The 20,435-nt window shown below is 40.2% G+C and overlaps 2 protein-coding genes and 1 non-coding gene across 7 annotated transcripts in view; 2 read left to right on the forward strand and 1 right to left on the reverse strand.

Annotated features, from left to right (window-relative positions):
• Positions 1-15: 15 nt before the first annotated feature.
• Positions 16-18,708, forward strand: DNTTIP2 (deoxynucleotidyltransferase terminal interacting protein 2). Of its 2 annotated transcripts, none has more exons than XM_071436266.1 (7): positions 16-186; positions 831-2,557; positions 3,568-3,700; positions 4,377-4,472; positions 4,847-5,011; positions 6,180-6,289; positions 18,406-18,708. In XM_071436266.1, exons 1-7 carry the CDS (start codon positions 70-72, stop codon positions 18,407-18,409), a joined length of 2,352 nt encoding a protein of 783 aa, XP_071292367.1. In that variant the 5' UTR covers positions 16-69; the 3' UTR covers positions 18,410-18,708. The 2 variants fall into 2 exon arrangements, with proteins under 2 accessions (XP_071292367.1, XP_071292366.1); XM_071436265.1 differs by lacking the exon at positions 18,406-18,708 and adding an exon at positions 7,639-7,791 and having other exon boundaries at positions 19-186.
• Positions 11,475-11,561, reverse strand: TRNAR-UCU (transfer RNA arginine (anticodon UCU)). Its single transcript is given in 2 exon segments — positions 11,475-11,510; positions 11,525-11,561. It is a non-coding gene; the product is annotated as a tRNA-Arg (tRNA).
• A 452-nt stretch (positions 18,709-19,160) lies between the features above and the next one.
• The window catches only part of BCAR3 (BCAR3 adaptor protein, NSP family member), an 80,552-nt gene continuing 79,277 nt past the window's right edge, over positions 19,161-20,435 (forward strand). For 2 of the 4 annotated variants that reach the window (XM_071436256.1, XM_071436255.1), the window contains exon 1: positions 19,165-19,349. The gene's annotated coding sequence lies outside the window, so the exon portion shown is untranslated. Of the gene's footprint in view, positions 19,350-20,435 lie in introns of all 4 variants that reach the window. The other 2 variants (XM_071436257.1, XM_071436258.1) reach the window with 2 other exon arrangements.

Genomic DNA, 20,435 nt, shown 5'->3' on the forward strand with positions numbered 1-20,435 from the left:
AGGAAGGAAGGAAGGAGGGCAGGGCGGAAGGGGCGGGCGCGGCGGCGGCAGAGCCCCAGCAGCAGCGGCATGGTGAACACCAGGCGGGCGGCGGCGCGGCGCCGGGAGCCCGGGCCGCGGGCAGGCGGCGGCAGCAGCAGCAGCAGCCCCGGCGATGGCGATGCCGATCCCGCCGGTGCTGCGGAGGTGAGCGGAGCCGGCAGCGGGGCGGGCAGCGGGTGCGGGGTTGGGCGGGCGGGCGGTGCAGGCTCCGCACGGAGCGCGGCCGCGGGGTCCGGAGGGGCGGTGCCGATGAAGGGCCATTTAGCTTCGGCAGTTAAAGGTAGGCTTATTTTACTTTGCATGACAGATGTTTTAGCATTTCTCTGTCACTTAAAGTAATGCTTCGCAGATCATACCTAGTTTTGCGGTTGCTGAGAGGTCGGCTTGTTCGTAGACCTAAAATTGGTTTTGGACACCATTTTGGGGCACATTTTGATAGTTGATAGTATTTAGTGGTTTATAGTTGAGGAAGTCTTTGAATATTTCTGAACGCTTTTTCTGGATTTCCTTCCCCTGACAACTTGACAGAACCTTTTAAAATTAGGAGATACTTGTTTATATTTATTAAAGGACATGTGTGTTTCTTCTCCTGCCCTGACCAAAATACAGTAGAGATAAGCAAGGGATGGTTTGTTTAAGGCCTCCTCCACATAGATAGGGCTACACAGAGACGTATGTTGTGAGTTTAAGTAGATTTGTTTAAAAAGATTGTTAGCGATTTTTATAGCATTCTTTTTATGTGGTTATTTTATCTGTCAATACCATATAATTTTTTACTCCTTTTCTAGGTGGGATCTCATGAAATTAGTACTCCTGTGGCTAGGAGGATGACCAGGAGAACTAGATCAGCTCGTAAGCCAGAGGTGATTCAGCAATGTCAGCTTGAAGAGTTGGAACATGCAGAAATGAAATCAGATGTCAGTGATAGCTCAGAGATGCAGATCACTAGGAATGAGAACACAGCTGTTCCATCAGCACCATCAGTTGCTGAACCACAAGTTGATGGTTATGTGTCAGAAGCAGAATCAAACTGCTCTTCTGTGTCTGGTCTCCAGACACCTTTGTTTGTAAGAATAACACGGAGGCGACAAATTGTAATTCCTTATCAACCAGATTCTGCTGACAAAAAAAGACATGACAGTACAGCTTTTGTTAATAAGTTAAGTAGGATTCAGGATGAAGATGATGTCTCTGAAGCTGAGTCTTGTTCCTCTGCTGTTTCTGGTGTCCAGATGCTTAATGTTCCCACAAGTACAAGGAGCAGACAAAGTAAAAAGAAATTGCAGCCACACAGAGTTCCTGAAACCCAGAGTGAAAATACTTCTGATGTAGAATCATGTTGCCCAAGTTCTCTTGTGGAACCATGTGCCACTCCAAAACGAATTACTAGGAGCATGCAAATGAAATCACAAGCAGAAAATACTAAGCAGACCGAGAAAAAAAATAAATTTGTTTCAGAAGATGAGAATTTAAATGAGGACACTATTAAATCTGATCCCATCATAATTTCTGATTCTAGGCCTAGTGCAGAACTTGTCAATGACACGGAAAATGCTTCCACCTTCATTGATGGTAATAAAGAACCCGGTTCACCTAAAAGCAAATGTGCGAATGCAATCTGGAGTGAAGATGCAAAAGAAGAGATTTTAAATGATGTGGCATCCAGTCCTACAAAAACAAAACAAAGTGACACTAAATCACCTGTGAAAAAACCAAAAAAAAATACGCAGTCTGTTGAGACAGACCATTCAGATACAATATCTGGCCAAATACAAGAAGATCACAGTAAAATACTTGCAAGGAAGGGGAAATTAGAGCATGTGTCTGTTTCTTTGACTGACTGCATGAGTCCCAAACAATTCCTAGAATCCCAAGGACAAGTAACACCAAATGAAAGTAAAAAAATTACAGAATGTGAAGGAGCAGATGCTGAGGCAGATGCACAGCAGGCTTTCTTGTCTGATGATACATTAATGAAGAGTCAGCAAGCAAGTGCAGTGAGCAGCCCATCAGTGGACATGGCTGTTGCCCAGACGACTGAAAGCATTGGTAAGAGCGGGATGCTTAAAATTAGTGCAGACAGTGGTGACAACCAAACAGAAGAATATGAGGTATCCCACAGCAGTGAAAAACCAAGCAGTGATAAGAACTCTCTCGCATTGTTTCTGAGCAACAGTGAAAGTGATGACTCTGAAAATAGTGATGTGGCAGACATAGATACAATTGATGAGAATCTGTGTTATAAAAAGTCAGATGAGAAAACTCCTTCCTTCAAAAAATCTTTAAAAAGTGTTTCACTGCATGTTGAAGGTCTTTTTGCAATTGATACTGAGCCTGGCATGAGTTCCAGCCAAAACTATTATCTGGATGATGTAGCCCAAGACAGCGATGCTAAAAGTAAGCATGAAGGAGGTGAAAAAGATACAGAATCAGACTTGGAAGAGGATGAAGAGGAATTGATAGATGAAGATGAAAAAGATGAAGATAATGATCTGTTGAAAAATAAGGTTGATGTGTAAGTATCTTGCTAGGAATAGCTAAAGAATCTGCATTTCCTTTAAGAATATGCACATTAAGTGCAGAATAAATAAGGGATCAGTCTTATGTCATGTTGCTGCAGAAAATGGCGTTGCACATATTATAAAATATGAATATGGTCCATAAATTTAGATTTTGGGATTTTTTTCAGTTTTGAATATAGTAGGAACAGAAATCTGAAATTTTTTGGCATCTGGAGGCCTTCTATGTGTTCAGCTTAGAAAACAATGTGAAACTGATCATGCTGACTGAATTGGTTATTCAGGTCACAGTTTTGTTAATTTTTTTTTCCAGTTGGAATGTAGATAACGAAAGGTCCAGCAAATTACTTACACATTGCCTGATTAGATAATGCTTTTTAAATAGTTGCATATAATTTTATATGTCAGTTGTTGCTGTGCTGTGGATGGTGACTCTTCAGGTGAAACCCAGCATGGAATCAGAATAATTTAGGTGCAGTGATATTTCTTGAATTCTTGTAGTCCAGCTGGTGCTAAAATTCCTTCTTGTGTTTAAAGCAATGAATTATATTTTCTTCATACTTCTTTTTAAGAGTTATAGTATTTTTACTACCAGTGTGTTTGGGGTTTTTCTCCTTAGCTAGCAAGCTTGTCGGTGTATAGAAGGATGCTAATCATGAGTTCTTCTGGCAAGGTTAAGCAAATTTAAGAATTCAGTTAATGCAGAAGATAATAATATTTAAGATGAGATTACAGCATTAGAGTTAATATGAAAAATTTGTGGAAGTGATTCCACAGGTTTTTTTTTTTTAATAATGTCTTATTTTGTATAATGGCATGAATTCTCCTCCACCTGTTATTTCAAAACTACATAATCTAGATAACAAGACTTAAAATCATTTCAGAACTGAACCTAATTGGCAAGACTAAGAAAAATATTTTTTCTGTTCATCTTCCTCAGAGGACAGTAGAAGGTTTAGCTGCATGCATGTTACAATGCTTTAATAATTAACTATTTCTTCTTTAGTTTACATCTTTCCAGTAGCATAGACCCTGGTTTGAATATCAAGAAGCTTGGAGGTTTGTATATCAGTTTTGATGCAAAAAATCAGAAGCCTAGATCGAGTGCAATTGAACCACAGAAGAAGAAGAAGGACCAGGTAACATGTTTACACTTATTCAGTTCTGTGACTATAGTAACACAAAGATGTTAATCTAAGAACATTGGTTTGTTTGATTTTAAAGAAGTATCCTTTTCATGGTTCATTGAGAACTTACATTCTCTTTGACCAGAGTGTGGTTTTTACATTTGGTTTTAATGGTGAAAGTTTAAATACACCTGACTTAACAGAAACTGAAAAACAGTGTAAATTCTAGCATTGCCTTGTAAAATAAACTAAAGTTGATTATACCTGGAGTTTTGCCTAATGATTCACAAGCTTAAAGTCTGCTGACAAGATATTTAGACTATAGCCAGAATGAATTTCAGTAAATAAAAGTCTATGCCCCAGTATGGGGGCAACCTTAGCAGGTTTTTTTTCAAAAGCACCCTTTGAAGTAAAGGGTGTGTATTATTTTTGTTGAGACTTTTCTTTGGCTCATCCATGATAGTCCTCTTTAGTCCAGAGGATTTGCTGTCGAACTTCCTCCAGGGCAAGTCAGCTGCTTTCTGTTGTTGTCCAGTGTTCTGTTTTGAAGATCCTTACTGCTCATGTATTGCATTAGAATACTTGCTTAGATTCTGCATGATTTCTTCAGTAGGTCCTGTAAATACAGTTAAGCTGTAAAATTAGTATCAGTGAGGTGGCTCTCTAATGTTCAAAAAAATTCTTACAGCTCTTGCAGAAGAGTGTAATAACTCCAGACTTTGAAAGAAAGGAATGTGTCCCACCCTACAGGGAGTCACTTCACCAACTAAAGAAACAGCGCAGGGTAAGTGAAGAGCTGGTAATGCCTCAAATAATGAAACAAGGTGTGGTGGAAAGCTGCATGCTGGGACCCTGAGCATATCCAGGCCTCACTGGAAATGGAGTGATGAACTGCAGTTTAGGGTGTTCTTTGAGCTGGCCTGTGAAAAGTCATCCTTTCAGTCACAAGCATAGTGAGGTGAGTGGCTATATGCTCAGTACAAATCTGTCATTGATGCAGTGCTGATAACCTCCTTTATAATAGTCATAAAATAAGTGTTTTAGGGGTACATATTTACATTCTAAATGCTTTATCTGTCTTTTGTAGGGAGGAGTTCCCTTTTCTGTCCTGTCCTAGTTACTGAATGCAAATTCATTGTTCTTGGTATTGCATCCTAGGCAGAGCGAGAGAAAACAACAGGTGATGGCTGGTTTGGTATGAGAGCCCCAGAAATCACAAGTGAACTGAAAAATGATCTGAAAGTTTTGAAGATGAGAGCTTCATTGGACCCTAAGCATTTCTATAAGAAGAATGACAGAGATGGTCTGCCCAAGTACTTCCAGGTAAGGAAGCAGCAGAAGGTGGCATTGTACTGCTGAAGTTTGGAACAGCTGTTTAAGGATACCTAATAATGCCTATTTTGTAGGTAGCTTCTATGTTAATATAATTTCATATCTTAATTATGGAAGTGTTTTGATTACTTGGCTGGAGTTTGCAACTGTTTAACTTTGTGTTACGTATGTATATATGCTGTTGCTGTTTTTAGCTTTGGCTGATCTCATAGAAGTGAACAAATATCTTACTGAATCCATATTTTGAACCCTCAGAGGACTAGATTCTCACTGCTTTTTTGGAGTACTGGCCTTTGTAAACAATTGTGTAGAAAATAATTAGCTTTTATTTTCTTACTAGCTAATACAGTTTAAATGGAGACAGCAACCTTTGTGATAAGCTGAAATTTTTGCTGCTTGTAGCTCTCAGCTTTGAAATTGTTCATATTAATAAAGAAATTACTGGGTAAGCTGTAGAAATAGGCCTCCAGAAACTTTGAATAGTTAGCATGCTTGAGGAAATGTCTTCATTTCTCAAAATATTACCACTTCACTCTGAAGTGTCCAGGGTGTTATATGTTGGGAAATTAGAGAAACTTGGACTGAAGTGTTCCACATAATTAGATCCAGACAGGTTAATTTTCACTGCATGAAACATGTACTGTGTGTATCTTTACTGCTGACCTGAGCCATGAGAGCTGACTGACATGCTGGTTGGGAAAATGTGATGTGTTTCAGGATGAGCCCTTGTATTAGGGCTGTGGGGCCCTGATACAGCCCTGATATAGCTGCTGTGCAGTCATCCAGCAAAACCACCAGGAGCAGAGACTGGAAGAGGTTTAAGGTGGTCATAAAGGTTCCTTTCCCCTTATGTTTAAAATGTTTAAAAGTTAGGAACTTCAATGAATTAAAGTGTTGATACAGCAGTCCAGCATTGAAAACTGTACAGTCTTAAAGCTCAGGCCTTCCTCTCTGCACTATGCAAGGAGACCAAAAGGGACTCTGCATACAAAACATGACTTATTTATTTTGGTTTTTTGCACTTTCATTAAGCAGCTGTCATTCTCATCTGCTCTATAGGTGTCTTCACACTTGTTGCTGGGGATTTAAAAAAAAGGGCAAAATAATCAACATCTTGCTGTTCATGTACAGTAAGAATGTTTTCATTTTTGTTTCCTAGGTTGGAACTGTAGTTGATTCTCCCATAGACTTTTACCACAGTCGGATCCCTAAAAAACAGAGGAAGAGAACAATTGTGGAGGAACTGCTTGCAGATTCAGAGTTCAGAAGGTATTTAAAAGTAGTTCTGTAATTCTAATATCCCATGTAAAAGAGGAGTATTTTTAACTCTAGCCTTTTCTTGTTTTATTCAGCTTGTAGGGTGGTTTTTAATACTTCAAAGAAAAATGTTTAGTCTTTTAGCATTTCTATAGTATTGCAGTTTAGAAGATCTAAGGAACCTTTATCTAAGGGGATAATTAGAATGAGATAATGTATATTTCATCTTCATTAAAGGATTTTATCCCACTTCAGCCATCACTATTGGCAGCCACTCTTAAAGACTGATTATTTTTTCTTGGCATAATTGACAGAAAAGAGCAGCCTGTAATTCTGTGAATGTTGATATTATTTCATTTTATAAATACATCGGTCTGCCACCTGTCATGGGAATCAAAATTGTGCCAGAAGGCTTACCTGAATATTATGATTGGATTCATTAATGTCTGCATAGCTTACAGTTTTTGGAGTAGATAATTTCGTTGGTCCATTTTGGTATTGTTTATTACATGATGTTAATATTCACTTCTCCTTTCATATGTTTTCTTTGAAGTGGTGCATGATTTGGGATTATAGAGTTAATTTTGTCAGACTTGTAAATTTAACTATAATGTTGGGAAGGCAAGTTACTGCATCTATTTCTTAAGTAGCTTTCTGATTTGACCTGATTTATTAGATATTTATTAGCAAGGAGTTTTAAAAATGAATGTATTTGAAATTTGATCAATTAATTTATGTTGTGCCTAATTAAGGGCTTTAATCATATACTTCAGCATTAGCGCAGATATTTGTCAGATTTTGGTGTTGCATTTAAAGCCTCAGCACTACTCAGTGTGCAGTGTCTGTGGTACTCATCCCTGCAGGTACACAAGAGTCTGTTAGAGGAGCTGACATTCAGCAATTACGCTGCTTGTTGTTGAGTATTCACCTCATCTCAGTTGTCCATCTGCAGTAGAGTGAGGTTTATTATCCTGAGTGTGGTGAGAAGGCACTATAAAAGTGGCTGTAGTTTCTTCATGGTATTGTGGAAATGGCTGAGTCTCCCCCGTGTGAGCAGTAGCAGTGTTTCAGCCAAGTGTCCAAAATGTGACTGCATATGTAATGAGGACACCCCTCCTCCCCCAACCAAAATTAATTACAAAATTCAACAGAATTTACTTCCAAAGCAAATTTACCTGCATTTATCATTGATCAACTGCTGATTCTCTTTACTTATGAATTAATGTATAAATCAAAGAAACTGATTCAGAAAAGATGAGGAAACTCAGTTTGGCAAATAATGTGCATAGAGTACTGTCCATGTTATCTTTTCCTGAACTTTGGTTTGCCATGCTTAAAAGTAAATTATCTATTTTGTTCAGATATAATAAAAAGAAGTATCAGGAGATCATGAGTGAAAAAGCAGCTTTTGCAGCAGGGAAGAGGAATCGGAAGAAGAAGAAATTTCACAATTAAGAATTGAAGAAAAATATCAAGCTGGAACAACTTGTTTGTTATAAAACTTTATTACAGAATGCTTTGGTTGTGGTGTTGTGTTTGGTTTCTTTTAAGATGGCAGGTGAGGTGCAAATTGAGGTTTAGGGAAATTTTTGCTCTGAGAATAAAGCTAGGAAACTTTAGCAAATTATCAGGTATCTCAATTTAAATTAATTTAGATTTTAAAATTGCTATTTATTTTAATTAATATTTATGTAAAGAGATAATAATATGAAAGCATATATTAAATCTGAGTAAAAAATTCAGCTTCACAGATTGTGGTCTTCTCAGGCTTCAGACTTCACATCATTTAATTAGTAAATTCAGTTTAAAGTTATATGCGTAATTTATCTTGGCACATATTGTGTGCTTGAATATATTTTTCCATGACTTGTCAGAGGTTCTGCTGGCCAAAACTGTAATGGAAAGTATTGAAAAATGGTTTGGTTGTGAAGGATTTATTTCAACACTGACCATAATGGTATAGAGAATGTCCGGGAATTCAGTGCCTACACATATACTTTTATATTTATGTGTGTATACATTATAATATATATATATTATTTAGAAGAGACAAATTACATATTACTTAATAAATAATATAAGTAAATAATACATATAAGTCAGATTTTAACAATCATATTTTGCTTTTATTAATTTTTACCATTTAATTATTGTCTAATGATATGTTTGGAATTAACATTGGCATCCATTTTGTAGGGTGTGTTGTGCAGATTGTCTGTTAGCTGACGAGGAATAGCTCAAGGTGAACAAATAGAGTGAGTCTGGAAGGCCTCTGCTGCCACTGCAGAGCCACAGATGTCACTGGCTCCGTTCCCCTTCAGTGACAGTTCATGACCTTTTGTGATTGTCAGAATTGCTGCAGTGTTTGGTTGGTTTTTAATGACCTGCTCGTTATTGCTGTTACCATTAGTGTAACTTGGTTACTGCCCTGAGGTAGCAGAAAAGATGGATAATAGAAGAAATTAAACTGGCACTACATTGTCTTAGGTGGATTGGGTGATTAGGATGTAGAAGTCACTGTCAGAGCACCAGTGGTTGATTGTTTCCTTACCACAAGAACACCGAATCTTAAAGGTTGCAGATCTTAAGCAAGGAGTGCTTAAATATGTCCTTGACTAACGTTCAACTGTGAAGTTTTCTACTGATCATTAGTTTTTTTAAGGATTAGTTATTTATGATGAAATGAGCATTGTGGTATGTATTAACCACCAACTGATACTTGAAAGAAATTTTCCTCAGATCCGTTAGGGTGTTTTTTATCATTCCAACATTGTCCATAATGTTTTACTACCAGAAACAGACAGGAATCTAAAGTCCTTAAAAAGTCTTCATGGCCTGGAGATGAATGGTGTCAGAGTAAAGTGAATTCATTGGGAAATATTAAACAAGTAGAAGTAGAACCACCTGTCCCCAGGTCTCAGCTAATATGCACAGGCTGTTTTAATGCTATGAGATTTACACCAGTATCTCAATTCCCAGTAAATTATAAAAAAGCCGATAAGAACAACTGTGGTGTCTCGTTCTCTGACTGAGACATGGAAGCACAAAACAATGTAAACTGAACACTGAGAAGAAAACAAGGCACCACAGTAGATGTCATTCTGTTGCATCCTGGGGTGTTCCAAGTGCAGCTTTGGAAAAGCAGCTTGCAAGCCTGAAAGACTTTAATAGAGAAATGCAAGCTGGGGTGTCACACAGCAAGCAAGAACTCCGTGCCTGTTGCTTGGGCTGCTCAATAGCTACAGCAGTTACTTCATGTGCAGCACAGCTAGAAAGATACTTAGCTTGTGTTCTATATCCTTTCTTTTGATTCTTCTAATCCCTTGTGTTTTGCCCCACCCTGTGCCCAGGGCTGCACAGGGTGGGATGTGCTGTGTTCCCAGGCTGCAGAGGGTGGGATGTGCTGTGTTCCAGGGCTGCAGAGGGTGGGATGTGCTGTGTTCCCAGGCTGCAGAGGGTGGGATGTGCTGTGTTCCAGGGCTGCAGAGGGTGGGATGTGCTGTGTTCCAGGGCTGCACAGGGTGGGATGTGCTGTGTTCCCAGGCTGCAGAGGGTGGGATGTGCTGTGTTCCAGGGCTGCAGAGGGTGGGATGTGCTGTGTTCCAGGGCTGCACAGGGTGGGATGTGCTGTGTTCCCAGGCTGCAGAGGGTGGGATGTGCTGTGTTCCAGGGCTGCAGAGGGTGGGATGTGCTGTGTTCCCAGGCTGCAGAGGGTGGGATGTGCTGTGTTCCAGGGCTGCAGAGGGTGGGATGTGCTGTGTGCCAGGGCTGCAGAGGGTGGGATGTGCTGTGTTCCAGGGCTGCACAGGGTGGGATGTGCTGTGTTCCAGGGCTGCACAGGGGTGGGATGTGCTGTGTTCCAGGGCTGCACAGGGTGGGATGTGCTGTGTTCCAGGGCTGCACAGGGTGGGATGTGCTGTGTTCCAGGGCTGCAGGCTGGCACCCGCAGGTTGTGTTGGCTGGCTTGGCCTGAGCTGGTGCCTCAGCCTGTCAGATGTGGCACTGACCAGAGCACCTTCCCTTAAACTCCAGTTTGCCTTGAAACAGACAGACGGGCTTTAAAATTGACATAAAGGTGAAGGTGCTGGAGAGATGAAAACCCAAATGCACCATGTGATTCCCTGTGGTATTAGATTATTCTGGAAACACATAAAAATTTTCATGAAGCTCTGCCTATCAATTATAAGTAGTATTGTCTTTTAATGGCAGAAATATTGGTGCTAATTTGTAATTGCACCTTTACTGACTCTGATGGTTAATGTGCCTGATGGTGTGGTTCATTTTCCAATTTTCCGTTATTGCTTTTAAATAAGCAGAATTGCAGTTAGAAAAGTCACACCAATTTAATAACTCAGGAATAATGAATCAGATTAATTTATTCCATTCTGAGCAAAATCAAGGTGCTTTGTTTATTGCTGCTACTGTTTTGTTTTATTTACAGCAATTTGATTGCTGTAATTAAAATGGCTCTTCATCTTCTGTCGGTAAGTCAGAAAATATTGTGTTAATTCTAGTTTGTGCAGTTTGTGGACTTGTTTCGTTATTTGAAACTAACCAGAAATGTATCACAGTGACCCATCGTAACTGAACTGCCTCCAGGAAAGACGAAGTCTTGGTTTTTTAAGTACAATTACTTTCGCAGACAGTTCTGGAAGCATAGCGGCCCCACGGGGCTGGTTGTTGGTTCTGACCGCTGTGGCGGAGCTCGGGCCAGGGGAGCAGGAGCAGAGCCCTTCGCCCGCAGCCTGAGGGCGGCAGGGGAAGGAGAGCAGAGCCCTTCTCCCGCGGCCTGAGGGCGGCAGGGGAAGGAGAGCAGAGCCCTTCTCCCGCGGCCTGAGGGCGGCGGGGCCGGCAGGAGAAGGAGAGCAGAACCCTTCTCCTGCTCCGCCTTCTCGCTGGCGGTGAGGAAGGTTCGTGTCGCCGGAGCGAGCGGACACGGCAGGTCCGGTCGATGGCGGCTGTCGCCGCCCGCTTCCAGCGTTCCCAAAGCCGCCGGGCACGGCGGGAGAAGGGCCTGGAGAGCCTCGCTGACGGGAGAAGGGCCAGGCCGGCGAACCGGATACCTGCGGCCGTGAGGTAAGGGACGGGGGAGCGCCGGGAAAGATTTCCGCCCAAAAGGCGTAGGGGGCGGGGGAAATTTATTTAAAAAAAATAAAGTATTTTAAAAAACCTAAAAAATAAAAAAAAAGAGAAGACACGACTCCGCCGGGACTCGAACCCGGAACCTTTGAATCCCTTCAAACCCTCTAGAAGTCCAATGCGCTATCCATTGCGCCACGGAGCCACCTGTTGGAATCCGCTCACCCCGTTGATAGAGCCTGCGCGCGCCGTCGCGTGTTAGTCGCGACCACTTCGGCTTTTTTTGTTTTTTTTTTTCAATTTTATTTTTCCTAAGCCGCACGAGCAAGGTTAGTCGTACACGGTGCTGCGTAAACGAGTCCTGCGGCAGCCCCTGCGTGCTGCCCGACCACCGCCCGCAGTCCGGGTGGGGCCTACGGCTTCCTGAGCAGCGCTCGCCACCGGGCTGTGTCCTTATTTCTTATGGAAGACCGACTTCATCAGTAATCACTATAAAATATTTGTTGGCATCCCACTCTGGCGTTTCCAGTATTGATCCTTATGCTCGAGGGATATAATTATAACCCACAATTGGCCTTGTATTGAAGAACTCTTCCTCCAGACGTCCGTAAATACTCGGTAGCACCACCCTCCCCCATGGATTCTGAAAGAGAAGATTTTTCCTTTAAAGCTGTAATTCTAGCCTGAAACAAGTCCGTGATACCATATTTTTAATCATGAACAGACATAATAGAAACCCCAAGAGCCAAGAGTAGGAGGTATTCTTTCTTTAACCTCGCAAGTGGAGCCTGTGGCCTGCTGCTCGGGGAGGGGCGCGGGGCTGCCGGCCCCGGCCCCGGGAGGGCTCCGGGCAGCGAGGCCTGTGCAGTGAAACTTCGACACTCTCGTGCTGCACTTTATCGTAATTTAAAAGTACAGTTACCCATAAGAGTGGAGAAAAACATGTAACTAAGCACGCCCTAAAATCTAAGGAACAAGGAAGCTAATCACACCGATGTAAAATAAACTGGCTCGGATCCACAATGGCCGAGGTATTGCAGCCAGGGCTGAGATACCGCGTGTAATGAATAACCGCGGTGACTCCGGCAGTGCCTGCTGCGCTTCCCAGGGAGACGGCAGCTGCTGTGCCTGTGGCCAGCACTGAGCCGCAGCTCCTGAGCTGCCTGGTGACCGAAAAGCTCCTGCAATGCTGCCCAGAAAAGGAGGTTGCTGGAAGGGTTCAGCTGTTACAGCAAGTACCAAACTGGGGGTCCAACCCCCAAGCTAAGAGACTGTTGTTGAGCCAGAACATTTGTAAACAAACTAAGAATCACTAAGCTGTACAAGATTCAGAGCAGGTCTGGTCGAATTTGCCAGCTCTGGGTCTTGCCATAATTTTTCTGTTATGGACAGAACTCTTCATAGTGCTCCTGGTAAAGGAAAGCAAATCTAGAAAGTGACTCCTTAAAGCCCTGTACTGCAGAAAAGAAACAGAAGTCTTGTTTTTAAGAACTGAGTTGATCTTCAGAATAAGCTTAAATTTATGTTTGTGCAATTCAAATAAACCTCTTGTAAGTAACTAAGAATCACTGTAAACATCTTGTAGTTTGTGGACACCTGGGCGTGTTCATTGTGGGGTGCAGCGAGTGTTGGTGCCTCACCAGTGTGATCTGGTGGTGTGGCACCTTCGGACAGCATGGCACTGAGTGGCTGCAGATGGTGAAGAACCATTCTTTTTTGTCACAAGACTGGTTCTGAGACTTTCGTGTTTTCATTATGGATAGTTGGTTTATAAAGGTAGAAAAAGCTGGTTCCATTCACGCGGGAACACTGACTAGGGAAACGTTTGGAGTTTTTCCAGAAATTTTTCAAAATATTCAAGTCGTTTTGCTTTTTTATTCTGTAAATGTAGTGCCGGTGCAAAGTCCCCCTTTGCGTTTGGACAGCAGATGGAGCTACTGCATGAGAAACAGAGCAGCTCCCGGATCATGAACTGACGGAATGTGCTCAGAGGCAAAAACCACCGATCTCATTAACCTTTGCTGCCGTGTGTACCCAGACCAGTCCTTTGGACTTTCCCTCTTCTGGGACTGTCTGAAGTCCGCTTCCGTTGCAAGCTGGCTTTCATTTCAGCTCCTCTTCAACTTCATGTTCTTTATCAAGGAGCAGAAGTTACTTGGAATAGAGTTGTGCTGGGTTTAGTTACTGGCACCCAGAGAAATTTTGCTGAGCTATTTTGCTATTTTTTAAAGGGAGGAGAAACTGAGGTAGGAATACCTTGACACAAGACAGGAAATTAATCAATGGAGGCAAAAATTATTATCATCATATAGCTGTCTTCTATTGATTAAAATAAATCTAGACATCATTATTTATGAAATTAAAGTGATCTGTGAAAACTTTTTACAACATGGTTTTCAACATTAACTTCTGTTAATGTGCTGTAGTGCTATGTACTGTATATCCAAGTACTTTTGGTGAGATTTAAGCTTTAAAATGAATTTAAATGGCAATTTCCAAATTTGTAGGGCTTCCACAGATGTTTGTTGGGAGTACCACCACCTTTCTCTAAAAACAAGTGTGATTTACACTTTTTGAAAGAGGTCAGAGAAGGCTGTAATGTATAGATTACCTAAATGGGACCCTTACACCATCTCTACATTTCAGGGAGGATTATCACAACCCTACTGCTCTAATGATTCATCTGTGTAGTGCAGCAAGAGAAAGCACTCTTCAAACTGGCAGCAAAAAATGCTGGGATGTACAAGGTCTGAGGATACTGGAAAGAACTCTTTCAGGGAGGGTTTCTTTTGGTAATTGACAATTTGATTCATTTTTTTTTAATTTATTTTCTTAACGTGACGATAAATGCTCTGCATTGTAGATGCTTCTGCATCTCTGCCTTTTCCTCAGGGAAGGCTGTAATTGTCATGTGACTGTCAGGGTATTGGATAATTTGTTTGTCAGGCTGCCAGCAGGAAGCTGTTAACCTCTTCCAATTCTCTTATTTATGGCTGTTGTTGGCCTAATGCATGTTCTGTCCTCTTGAATATGTTTGGGTAGACAGGAGAAACTCCAAGAGCAATGCCTTTGAGAAGCTGGGAACACATGATCAGTTATTCCAAATCATCTCTCCAGGGGGTTATAATGTTAATTCTGTGTAGTTCTATGAACAGATCAGGTGTGCAAAGCCATTTACTTCAGGAGTGCTCCCTGGTAGTGCCAAACCTGAGCAGTCCTATGGCATCTCTCGGAGCACTGCAACAGGATGTTTGGAGAAGTCCTAGCTAGTGGTCTGGCCAAAAGTGGAGCACATCTGATTTACAGAGAGATGGGAGTCTGTTTCAAGACAATTTCAATGTTTTCAGTGTTTTCTGTTGTTAATTTGATCTGTTTTCTTCATCTTGGCAGAATTCCCAAATTCTAACCCTGGGTTTGTCTTGGCCCTGAAGCATGGCAAGGCAAGCAATTCACATTTTCTTGTAGGGTGATATCCAGCTGCAGGATTTTAGCTCCTTAATATTTCTATGGAATTGACAGCTCTTCAATCACTATTCATAGCCTTTTAACTGTTTGAGCACATTCTTCACCTTTCTCACTCCTATTCTTTTACCCCAAGTGTGAAGGAAGTGTGACTGAGCAGCAGACCCTGCACAGGCACAGTTGTGCAGAGAAGATGCTCAGCAGCTCTTGGTTCACACACACAATGGACAAGGAAGATCATTAAGCACCTCTGCTACAAAGGAGTTACCTGTCGATTCTCTGTGTCCTTTGAACAAAAAGATGTCACTAGAAGGACATCACTGCTATCTTAGGCCTCTTGTACCCCTGCATGCTATCTACCAAAAGGGAAAGAGATCTCTTCCAATTTCACAAATTGCAGAAAGATCAGAGTGACTTCTTGTGAAAATGAGCATTCTCTTGTACACAGGTAGAAATCTGAAATTACTTTTATAGTAAGAGAAGACCACAGGGCTTTTTTTCTGATATAATTGCTACTAGAGTGTAGGTCAGGGATGCACAGGAGCTAAGGAGCTAACTGAGAAAAAGGAGCTGTGACAGGAGGCTTTGTACCATCAGGAAAAAAAGGAGAGATCAACAGAAAAAGCAGAAGGAATTTGAAGTTTGTGCACAGTTGGAAAACTAGAAATAGAATAGCAGTTGCCTGAAATGTATACTTTAGTTATTACTTTGTTAGTAATTGCTAGCCTTTTAAAATTCAATTTGATGGTATCAAATGGTTTTATAAAAGAAGATTGATTGCAGAATTCCAGTTGTAGGTAGACTGACTCATGGTTAAATGATTTGGTCAAATATGTCTTCCAGTCCCTAGCAGAGCCAGCTCAGCTCTGACTTAACTATCCTACTCAAATCTTCTTTTTCTTATTTTCCATCCATAAAATTGTATAATGAGTGTGATTATGTAATGCAGTTATACTGTTATTTTCAGAACTGTTGATCTGCCAAATTTATTGCTAGTTGCAATAGCCTATGCTCATTATTTGACCCAGATTTACCATCATACTGGCCAAGTTAAAGTCTGGCTAATTTGTATTACAGCTGGAAAACTTAATTTACCATGTGTTGAAGATAATAGATGTATTAAAGGGAAGTGTAAAAGCAAAGTTAGTTCATACACCAAGTACATTAAACTTTGTCCTTAAGAATCTTTGTTGAAATGACTGCGTGAATAGGCAGCTGCATCTTATACTGGGTATGCTCTAATATTAGTTTGATCAGTGCTTCAAGACTGACAAATCTAAACAAAAAGAACTTTGTGTCTGTAAGCACAGTAAATTTGTTTTGGAAGTCATTTAGATATTGTGTAAGTGAATGCCATGTTGCAATCTTGCACTAAGGCCAAAAGCAGGACACCAAGCTCAGACTCTGCACTTTTGTAATCTATCAGTAGAACTTTTTCTCTCTTTTAACAGCCATAGTGGAAGCACACTGAACTAGCAAGTGATTTTTATAGCTAATCCTTGCATAGTCTTTGCTCCATATTCTCCTTCCAATTTTTGTATCATAAAACCAGTCATTGAAGTTAACGCGACTTATCACCCAGCAGAAGTTACAGTATGAAGAAACAAAAAGCTGCACATCAAAGAGTCTTCTGTGCAGACAGAGCAGACAAAAGGCTCCTTTGTGATGAATGTGCAGCCTTAGCTCTGCCACTCTAAATCAGCAGTGAATTTTCTTCAATTCTAGTATTGAAGTAAAAGAATGTCCTTTGTTCTTGTAGGGGGTTTACTTTCATTTCCAAACTGCTGGCAGGCAGTAAGCATTGACTTAACACACAAAATTAATTTCCTGTGTTCAGAATCGTGATATACTTTTATAGAGGTGTATCTTGGTTTATTCAAATTAGTAATAGGTACCAGTCATTCCTGCAGTGAAGTGAAACAAGCAGCTTCCACAGTCAGTGATGTCTGGAAATCATAGGATCAGTGCTAACAAGACCCCTTATTTTTTACCATACCCTCCACAGAGATAATGTGTTGTTGTTTTTGTTTGTTGTTGTTATTACAATATATGACTGTACTTAATTTTGTAAATACCTGTGTTTGCAATCGCTAGGGTTTGGAATCCAGGAAAATAGTACAAAAGAGCCAAAAGAAATACCATCACAGCTCTCATCCAAAATTACAGAGATTAGGGTAGACATTTATACCCAGAGGGAGAGTCAGGGACATTTCAATCAGGTTTCAATACAAGTGGCTTTTTTCTATAAACTTGCTACAAAATTATCACTTGCTTTTGTTAGTGCTCTGATGACAAGATACTCCTTTGTGTGTCTAAAAAGGGGAATATGGCTTCTTAATTTACCTTCAAGGACTAATCTTATTCACAGGAAGTTTGGAAGGGAAATAGGCCCTTTTTCTATTTGGTATTAATTGCTATGTAATTGGTATTTGTTACATAGAGGCCTTGTGCTTTTTGACTGAAAGATTTGCATCTTGTTTGACAGCAAAGCAGTTATCTACTAGACATAGTTGTGTGTTTTATGTTACCAATAAAAATGAGAAAGAGTGAAATAGCATTTGGTGAAAGTGTGAGAAATTGTATCCCTAGGCAGGCTGAACAAGTAACTTTAACACTGGATTAAAATGCAAAAATGGAATCCGGTAGAGAAGTTACTTTAGAATCCTTAGAAAATCTGAGAGTGTAAGTGAAAAAAAGAAGGGGCAAAGGGGAAACATAAAGACCTGGATTATGGAGAATGAGGTCTCACATTAGCAACCAAAATGGTTGCTAATAAAACTTTGTTAAGGGGTTGGCTTTGGGTAGAGATTGTTTTTTCAGGGTCTTCACTTCTGCAGTGTAGAATGGGTTTAGAGTGAGTGTGCAGCTAAAACATGATAGAACATGATGAAATCAGTTCCCCAGGTGTATTAATTTCCTTCTTCATAAAATCAGAAATTCAGATTCTTTTGCTGTCTCTGTGTTGGGAAAGCTTGTGTGACATACATCTGATGTGGGAATTTACAAGTGCAAGCCATATACAGTTTAACTTTAATATACCTACTTTAATATATACTTTATATATACTTATATACTTTAACTTATAGGTATATACTTATATTCTTTAATATACTTATAAATGGCAGAATCATTAGTTTTCAGGTCATGAATTTTAACACTTCTGATGTGTTGTATCACACATTAGTTTTCAGGTCATGAATTTTAACACTTCTGATGTGATACCTCTCTTCCTTTGTGTTATATCTAAAAGCAAATTAGTGACTTCTTGATTTGCATACTGAGATGTGGGTTTGTTAAGGTCACACTAAGGAAGATAGACTATAAAATATTGCTTAAAATGCCATTTGTTGTGGCTAACACTGTAAAGGAAAAGGATAGTGTAGGTAGTTTTATTTCCTTCCAGACAGTGAGTTGTGTAGTATTGAACAGGTCCCAAATCAGAGCTCAGCACACTGGGCAGATCATGTCCAGGGAAAGGGCATTTGACACTTTGGTTTTTGAGCTCTTAAAGGATTTTCTTAAGACAATTCTATTTCTCATGTCCACTGTCAAACAATTCACTTAGGGGCTGTTTTTTGCACTTTTAGATGAAGACAAGGAGACACAGTCAGTGCAATGAGCGGTGTGGAGTGAGAACCCCCTGTGGTCCCAGCAGAGCCTGGGCTGTGTCCTGCAGCCACGGGAGATGTCCCAGCAGAGCCTGAGCGCCAGGTCTGCACCAGCACAGCCCCGGCCTGCACCTCCTGTGGTGCCTCTGATACCCAGGCAGCTCCTGCCCAGCATCAGTGCTCTGGGAGCAAACAACCCCTGGAGAAGGAGCTGCACCGTGATGCAGTCACACGTCTGGGTTTCGAGAGCACCGATGTCTTCAGGGCAGACAGCCTGGGTGGGTGGGCACTGATCCTAACTGGAACTTTTAAGTAACTTCCATATCATCATTAATACTAATACTACTACTAATATTATAAAATATAGTGTGATGCCTGGAACAGATAAGTTTACCTCTTCCTATTAGTTGAACTCTGGACTGATGGAGGGTGTTTTTGAGCTTGTGCATAGTTTTACATTGACATGAATTCATTGATTTTGTTGGGAGCAGGGGGGTGGTAATATTTGGATTTTCTTCTTTCTTCCAGCTTATCAATAAACTTTTTTACAATAATTTTTAATAAGAAATATTTTTTTTTAAGAAGTAGCCTGCAAAACTCTTAGCTGAAAGTAGGAACTTCTGTATTTCATAATGGCTCATTGGCAAATAGATGGCACATTTTTCACCTAGTAGAAAAGTAAAAATAATAATTAAAATTAAAGCGTGAAAAAGTTTACTCAACACAGTATTCAACTTCTCCTTGATTTAGGGGGAAAAAAATCCAACCTCTCTGCTCAGTTATCATCCCTGTGATTCATCAGCTGCTGTCTCCTGGGCAGGTCTGACTGCTGATTGGGCACGGAACTCCTCAAGGTGTGTCTTTTGTCAAGAAGCTTTTGCATTTTAAGAGCTCACAGTAGACCATGATAGCCTCCTGCTATGGTAAGAACTGTTGTATGTCTATTTATTAACCTGTAGAGTCTTACTGTTAGAAACAGTGCTTGGTGTTAGCAACAAATAATTAAGTGTGTTAGCAGATGTTTCCAAATCAACTTTTTGTGGGTTTAAAACCTGGAAAGATTTTAATTTTGGGTCTTAATTGTGACAGCTATTGCTCAGTATGCTAGCAGTGATTTTTAAAATTCTGAATTAAAGTAACTGTGAATATATAATAGTGAGGAGTATTGTCAAATCCAAAGAGAATTAGATTAAAATATTTTTTGTAAGGTTGTAATACTTTGTACTTTGAGAGAGAAACATTTATAATATTTTAGATGGTTTATATTTTTTACAAAAATTGTATGTGTCAACTATTTTCAAGTTAAGTAATATAAGGAAACTTTCTTCTCATGTTGCATTATCTTCAGGGCAATTTTATTTTTTCAGGGTTATGAATTGGCTTTTTTTTTTTGGTGAATTTATCAATCTAAATTATCTGGAAGACAAAATTAATCTGATTTTCACATATCTTTTCAGCTGACTTTGAAAAAATAAGGGAGAATCCTGAGGGAAAATACAGGGATATATTAGAAACATTTTTACTTTGTAATTGATAGGTTTTTGTCAGCTTAACTATCAAATAAAAAGATATTTGCAATCACATTTGCAATTGAAAAAATTTGAAACATGCTACATAGAGAAGTTTGCATGTAAATGTCTGTGATCTAATACTGCTGGAGGATGGCAGGAAAGGCTGGGGAGAACAGCAGCTGTAATACCCAGCAGGGTTATGTCTGCTCTCCTCCTTCACAGCAGCACTGCTCAGAGCTCAGTGCACATGACTGTACTTGTTTCAGCTCTTGGAAAAATGTTGCAGTCATGGCACAAGCACTAACTTCTTTGAGAGGGATGATACCCAGTAAAAGGAGAGTTTCATTTCAATATTACCTAAGTAAAAAATTAATTTTAGGATAATAATTAATTTTAGGATAATACATAACTGAAAACAAAGAACCTTTAAGGATATATGATTTAAAGAGATATTTAAGAAGTAACTCTTTCACCAAACTGTCAAAACCACAAGGGTTT

The sequence above is a fragment of the Agelaius tricolor genome, unplaced genomic scaffold (assembly GCF_023055355.1).
Source record: "Agelaius tricolor isolate 1412-34295 unplaced genomic scaffold, bAgeTri1.0.p SCAF_11, whole genome shotgun sequence".
Lineage (NCBI taxonomy): Eukaryota > Metazoa > Chordata > Aves > Passeriformes > Icteridae > Agelaius > Agelaius tricolor.